At 42.1% G+C, this 7655-nt stretch overlaps 1 protein-coding gene across 3 annotated transcripts in view; it reads left to right on the forward strand.

Annotated features, from left to right (window-relative positions):
* LOC110481665 (protein ELYS) overlaps window positions 1-2795 on the forward strand; it is a 41181-nt gene extending 38386 nt beyond the window's left edge. For all 3 annotated transcript variants that reach the window (XM_085576930.1, XM_077782043.2, XM_085576931.1), the window contains 2 exons: window positions 325-431; window positions 1561-2795. In XM_085576930.1, the coding sequence (XP_085433056.1) occupies window positions 325-431; window positions 1561-1750 (297 nt within the window). In that variant the 3' untranslated portion in view covers window positions 1751-2795. The remainder of the gene's footprint in view (window positions 1-324; window positions 432-1560) is intronic.
* Window positions 2796-7655: the final 4860 nt, after the last annotated feature.

Genomic DNA, 7655 nt, shown 5'->3' on the forward strand with positions numbered 1-7655 from the left:
CTCAGTTAAAAATCTAATTGTTTTTCTTCATGAAAACTAGCTACAAAAGTCAGTTTTGAATCTCTGTAAATCAGGAATTGATACTGTTTTGCCTTTAGCAAAAGGCACAGTGGCTCTCTTTAAATTTACTTGGTATGTTATCTGTTAATTTCAGAATTTTAACCTTTAGGATGGTAAAATAATTTGATGTGGAAGGTTTGTTTTTGCAAACAAAGGGTACTTTTGGAAATAACTTTGGCATGATTTCTTAATGAAAAAAAAGTTATTATTCCATAGAAGTCTAAGAAGTTGTTAATGAGTAAAATTTTTGTTGTCTTAATATAGGAGCTTCCAGCTAAAGAGGAAGAGGATACCAAATCCACAGAGTCCGGGGGAAAGCAAAAATTGAAGAGAGGTAGAACTCCAAAATCAAAAATGAAGAAAGCAAGCAAGTATGAAATAAGTTTTGAATAGTTATTTGCATTTCTTAATGTGATGGTGATTCAGCTCTTAGAAGTATCTAACTACTTTTTCCACATTTGGCTGTGCAGGTCTTCTCTCACTACATCAGCTAATCCAGCTTGCTGGTCTAATAGGCACCTTTTCCCATTTAAGGGTTTGTTTTGCTAATGGAAATGGAAGAGGGAGGGAATAGAAAAGTGCCGCGCTCCCGCCACAGATCCCTGATCTCAGCCCCGGCTAGCTCTTGTGGGGCGAGGGCGGGCGATGGAGGCACCCTCCGCCGCTCCCAGCTGGGGTTTGGAGAGTGCCTTTGTGGGTTCCGGGCAGCGCTAGCAAGCCTCGCGGTGGTAAATGAAGAGCGGATCCTGCTGGGGGCTAAGTCCGAGTTTATTGTAGCCCAACGGGGCCAAATATCCTAGAACGGTGCCAGCCAACAGGAACGAGCACAAGGTGCTTGCACCGGCTTATAAGGGAGGGGAAGACCGGTAACCAATGGGGATAGGGGTAGGGAGTGGCTCCGAGATGGGGTGATACAATGTGGTCTAATGGGGGAAGGATATGAGAGGGGCCCCAGGCCCTCGCCCAATCACCCGGTGCCCAAGGTGGAAGCTTCTGGATGGATGGGAAGGGACACCGAGTGACAGACAAGGCACCAGGGAGGGGTAAAGTGCCTCTTCCAGGGTGATGGATAGATACTGGAAAGGCGGGAAGGGAGGACAAGGCGGGAAAACTGGGGATAAACCAAGTTGTACATGGGGGTACAAAGAAATAAACCAATACATAATACAGGGATAATAAAACATACAAATAACGCAACTCCACAGAAAAGGGCAGGTGGATACTTATTGCAGTGGTGACATTGCAATACTCTTACATTTTCTTATTCCACCTTATGAACTCAGGCTCCTCCAGTTTAGCTTCTCATACAAGGTGGGAGTTGGCCAGACAATGAATAAAGAGAATGAAAGCAAAGCAAACCTGATTTATGTTATTTTAATTCTATCTACAAAGAAGCCCATGCATTTTTTAAAATTGATTTTGGAATTCCATGTCATTTTTTCCCTCAATTAAATACTGTTAGTACGGAAAAATTGATATTATGCTTGTCCTTCTTTTCAGAACCACAAAAGAAGAGTCTTGGTCACCTCCACCAGTAGAAATAAAATTCATCTCTCCTTTTGGAAGTCCAGTTGATGGAAAAAAAACCAGACAGAAAGAAACTACAGATGCATCAGGGAAGACCCTAAGAAAGAACAAAAAAAGACTGTCTAATTTTCCAAAGCCAGTTGTGTGCCGGAAGATGCTGTAACTGTTTTTTTAAGTTTATAATGTACACCACTGTTTGTATAGTCATCAAAATTGTGTGAATTATTAAAAATAAGAAAAATAATCTAATTTGGAACAGATAATTTATATAAATTATTGTAAAATTTCATAAAAAATGGTCTTCAGTAAGTAACTCCATATGGAGTGTGATTTCCTCAGTCAATGCAGTTTTCTATTTTATATTAAGACTTCATACATTTATATAATATGTAAATACAGCTTATTTTAGGAATGTTAAATAAAAATATATACTCAATGTGCTTACTGTCTGATAGATTTTTGAGAGAATATTGGGTTGAATGACCTTTATTGCTTAGAACTTTTAATGTTGGTTTGTGGGAGTTACAGACTCAAAAGTGATTCCAAAAGCTTTTAAAAAGTTTGTTTAGAATTCCTGTAACAAGTAAACATTTTAAACATACTAGTTTTAATTTTTAAATTATGTTTGACCTGGCACAAATAATTGGACTTAAAATACAAACTGGTAATTCCTTACATTCACGGTTAAGTTGTACTGTATTGAAGTCAGAATGTAAACAATTGTGTTTTAAGTTGTGTAATGTTTTTTTTTGTATTTGTCTTAAATTTTGGGAAAGCTGTTCTTCAGTTCATAAAAACAGATCACACCTCAGATGTGTCATTATTTCTTAAAATTTGTTGTCAGCAAAAAGTTAACTGTACAGATGGTGTGATGCTTACAATAGCATATCTGATGTAAAGGAATACTACCCAGATACTTTGAAATTTGAGCCAAAATTATTTTCATAATATGACTGCTACTATAATTGAAATACTTACTGTCTGTAAACATGCTTTGCAGTATTTAAAACCTGCATATCACAGCACTGAAAACCTGATGGCAAAGCCTATATAATAGTCTGAAAAAGGTACAAAAATGTACAGAAATCTTAGTTACAAACTGTATTTTTGAATCATTATTTCATTAACAGTCTTGCATTAAGGAGTATATGTCCCTATGAAGTTTCAATTTGTATAAATAAAGTCACAAACCTATTCTTTTAAAAGCAGACATGGAAGTACTATTTTGATGTGCAGTCTTTTAGACAGTTGATTATTTTTCTGTATGTTAATTTATATATAGCTGCAACTTGGAAGACTACAGAAATGGTGGAACCTGATATTAAACTTTTCAATTAGTAAAAACTACTACAGTTATTTAAGACATAAGTTATTTATTAATTAATAGCTTAATTAATAATTAATAGTACATAGTGAATGAATGTATTAACAGACTAAGCTTGTGAAAGATTGTTCTGGGGATTTGGTTTTTCTATCTCAGAACAGATCACTCTAGAGAAGCAATTGCATGCACTTGAATGTTTTTCTTCTTTGGGAAAGTATTCAAGATTGAATGATAGCTTAAAAAAAGAAGTCAAAAGTTTAAAATCTGAAAGTGGTGGTAAACGGAGACCTTTGAGCCAAGTTAGTAATTATTTTCTGTGCATTTTGTACATGAATGACTATAAATATGGTCAGAGAGGAAAGGGGAGGGAAGTTTAGCAATTTTTTTGTATTCACATTTCTCAGAAGTGCAGTGAATAGCTCAGAAAATGGGGTAAAAGGTAAAATTTTCAAAATTTGAATAGAATACAGATATCAAATCTGTTTTATGTAGTGTGCAAGAGTATTTGTAAGATATTCTGATTAATGTCAAATTTAATTGATTGATGAAATGCTAGTGAAGATTGCCTAATAGGGTTTTAATGCATTTCTGCAATTTATACTTAAATATATGTATATTTTTTGGTATAAAAATTATTCAAAAAAAATGAAAATATAGCATTAGCAGATTTTATTAGATTTTGACATCTTATTTATACTTCAGCTAAAATATCCTCATTTTTCTGTGCTTAGTCAGAAAGCAAGCAATAGCAGAAGACGATTGGCAATAGATTTAATTTAGGTTTGCAGTTTTCTAGTAACTTTTTACTTAAAAGGAGTTTTAATTATGTGTTGAAATGTTTTACTCTTTTTTCCCTTTTTTTGTAACTTGGGTTTGGTGCGCAGTTCTCCAGTGCTGATCAGTTTCCCTAGGGAACAGTTTAAAAAGGAGCCTCCTGAACATAATGTGTATCAAGGAGTGGGCGCTGAGAAATTTGAAGGACATAGAAAGAAATGGAAGCAAAACCAGACACTGTGGCTCTGTTTAGAGCCTGAAGAAAGGAAGAAGTTGGGGAACAAGTGTTAAGGTGCCAGCTCAAGGATGGGTTTGTAATGAAGAGAAAATAGACTATATGTGGGTGCTGTCGGTGTGGGCTTGCTACTTGTGTGAAGGATGAGTGGAAAAGCTTTGCAGCTGTTTGCACATGGATCTGAGAAGGAGAGAGTAGCAGTGTCAGAGAAGGGCAGGAGGGACCTGTAGAGGAGGTGGGATGCATGGTGATGGTGGATGGATGGATGCAAAAAACGGGGCACAGAGCTGAAATTTTCTAGCAAACAAGGTGGGAATTTCACAGGAGCTATAGCTCATTGCTAAATAGAATATTCTGAAGTTTTTCTATAGAAAGGGAATTCCTTGGTTCCTTAATGCTTTTATCCCCTAAAGAAGTGCTGGATGGGTAAAAGCTGAAGCCAGATTGTGCATCTGTACTTTTAGGGTGTAACCCCAGAGAAAACTCCACTGGAAGGTTGACCACCTTGGGTCAGCAGAATCTTAGCTTTCAGGAAGAATAAAATGGGGTGCAATGGCAGACTTTATTTCCGAAGCACGCAGGTGGAGATATTAGTGATGGGAGGATGAATAAGGGCTGTTGAAAGGTATTTTGTAAGAAAATAAATGTTACAGTGGAAATGATTATCTTGAATTACCTCACAAACTTTCTTTTCTTAAATATAAGCTAAGGCTGACTAAAGTATTTGTTCTAGGTTATAACATGAAGGAGAGTTAAATCTATTTTACTTTCAATAGCCACTCAGTGTTTGAAGTGCTGATTCCTGTTGATTTTGTTTATTTGCCTTAATATTTGTACATGTCCAGTGTGCAAGTAAGGGCACAGATAACTATTTAATCCCCCATCAGAACTTCCTCTCATGGAAGACTACTCTCAGGGCTGTCAGTGCAATAAATTTGTTTGCTGCAATTTCATTACTTCCCATGTAACTACTATATAGCAAAGTTCTTGATTTCTGGTGGGGGGAAAAAAGAAACTTTAACAGAAAACAATCTACAAGTTCTCATTAGTAGTTCGGCAATGCTTGCAACCAATTAGTCTAGGCCAATCTGAAAATAATGAAATAATAGGATTTTAGGTAATAGGAGAGTGTTTGTTTATTTTCTGTCTTCTGTGCAAACTTCTGGGTTTCCATTCCAGGAATGCTTTTTTCACCAAAGTAGTCAAGGTAATGAGTCCCTTTGTGTTGGAACTCAAAATTCTCTCAGACATTTTTAGAGGTTCCAGGCCTTGGTCAGAAGCATTTTAGAACCTGACAGACAGCTGGAAACAGCTGTGATTTTGAGTTTGAGCCATGGAATGAGTTACCAACTTTGGAGGTGGAACAAGCAGTCACAAAGGGTTAGATAGTATAGTAAAAGTAGTTACAAAACAGAGGGGAAATATTTTTAGTATTGTACAGGGGGGTTTTAGCACTTGTACAGGGGGGTTTTACTTTGTACATGGGGGTCAGAAGTTCTAAGATGGAGGAAAGTGGGCTGATCCTGTTCTTCCTCCTTCTTCTTCCTTGCCTCCATGTTCTTGGTGATGTTGGCACTCACAGATTGGTTTAGAGTAGAAAAGCACTTTGTAATATAGGTAGTAGGTATTAGGGGGAAACTATAAACATGTAATACATAATATATCATATAAAAGATAGCAGCAGCCCTGGGCGAGGTGAGAAGACAGCAGACAGAGAGGATGTCAGAGTGTGTGTGTGTGCCTCTGTCCAGGCCGCTGACCAAGCAGCCGCAGCCCAAGAAGACAATCTTTTGGATAGCTAGCAATAAACTGCCTTGAGACCAAATGACAAGAGCCTGTGCAGTTTTTCTTTGGAAGCACGGGTTGGAGGAGAAATTTCACCACCACATGGGACCCCAGAGCAAGCCTGGGGTTCCCACACCTTTGATATGCTTGACAATAAACATTCTGTGGTTCCTGATTAATTAAAGCTGTTCCTAAAGTAAAATGCATTTTCCAGCCCTGGGCTGTGTGGATGACCAATATGTGAGGTAGAGTGAAAAATTATTATGTTAGTTATGGTTATTGATTATTACTATGCAAGTTATGGTTATTGATGTGACCATTCAGGTCAGTTCCTCCTTGGCTGTGTCATGGCTTACAGCAGGCATTTATGTGCTGTGCATTGCTGCAGAACTTGGTTTAAACCTGAATTGAAACATGAATTATTAGTGAATGACTACTTGCTTGTATTTTGATACTACAACTGGGATTTTAATAACAGTGAGAGAAGGATGCAGGAGGTGGGTGTGTGATTTCTGTGAAAACCAATAGCACAAGCATAGATGATCCCGGGAGTCAGGGGCACAGAAAAACCTTTGCTTTTGATCTGACCTGTTGAGACTTCTGACCCTGATTATCTTCCTTAAAGGACAAGAACAGTGTGCTCATCTTAGCAGGACCCAACAGTTACATGGACCAGGTAAGATCTTATTCAGAGAAGCAACTAAAACCAGTTTTCACTAATACACTGCTGTAGATTGGTCTGTGTTTTTTATCTCTCCTTATTTACCTAAGTGTAATGCATATGTCTGGTGTTCATTGGTTTGAAGTACTATGTAGTGTTACCTACATATCTGTCATCCTGGAGCTGAACACCAAAATGTAGCACGTTCTCACACAGAATCACAGATAACTGAGTTAGAAGGGACCCACAAGGATCCAACTCCTGGCCCTAAACACGCCATGTGCCTGTGAGAGCATTGTCCAAACATTTCTTGAGCTCTGTCAGGCTGGTGCTGGGGAGCTTGTTCCAGTGCCCAGCCACCCTCTGGGTGAAGAAACTTTTCCTAATACCCAGCGTAAACTTCCCCTGATACATCTTCAGGCCATTCTCTCAGGTGCTGTCACTGGGCACCGCAGAGCACAGATCGGTGCGCGCCCCCCCCTTCCCCTCACGACGAAGGTGTATCTGCAGCGAGGTCTGCCCCCAGTCTCCTCCAGGCTGATCAGACCAAGAAACCTCAGCCACTCCTCAGACAGCTTCCCCCTTAGGCCCATCTTCCTTGCCCTCTGGCTGCACTGCCCGAGTTTAGCACGGCGCTGTCGCGGTGAGCTCATGCCCGCGGGTGCTGCCGCTGAGGCAGGCGGGCAGGGAGAGCCAGCCCCATCCCCATCCCCATCCCCAGCCCCAGCCCCCGCCCCAGCCCCAGCCCCATCCCCAGCCCCAGCCCCAGCCCCATCCCCATCCCCATCCCCATCCCCAGCCCCAGCCCCCGCCCCAGCCCCAGCCCCATCCCCAGCCCCATCCCCAGCCCCAGCCCCATCCCCAGCCCCATCCCCATCCTCATCCCCAGCCCCCGCCCCAGCCCCCGCCCCAGCCCCAGCCCCAGCCCCATCCCCATCCCCATCCCCATCCCCCGCCCCGCCCCAGCCCCAGCCCCATCCCCATCCCCATCCCCAGCCCCCGCCCCAGCCCCAGCCCCAGCCCCATCCCCATCCCCAGCCCCCGCCCCAGCCCCAGCCCCCGCCCCATCCCCAGCCCCCGCCCCAGCCCCATCCCCAGCCCCATCCCCCGCCCCGCCCCAGCCCCAGCCCCCGCCCCATCCCCAGCCCCATCCCCAGCCCCATCCCCAGCCCCAGCCCCAGCCCCATCCCCATCCCCAGCCCCATCCCCAGCCCCAGCCCCATCCCCAGCCCCAGCCCCAGCCCCCGCCCCCGCCCCATCCCCATCCCCAGCCCCAGCCCCATCCCTGC

Source organism: Lonchura striata, chromosome 3, assembly GCF_050655825.1.
Source record: "Lonchura striata isolate lonStrDom1 chromosome 3, ASM5065582v1, whole genome shotgun sequence".
Lineage (NCBI taxonomy): Eukaryota > Metazoa > Chordata > Aves > Passeriformes > Estrildidae > Lonchura > Lonchura striata.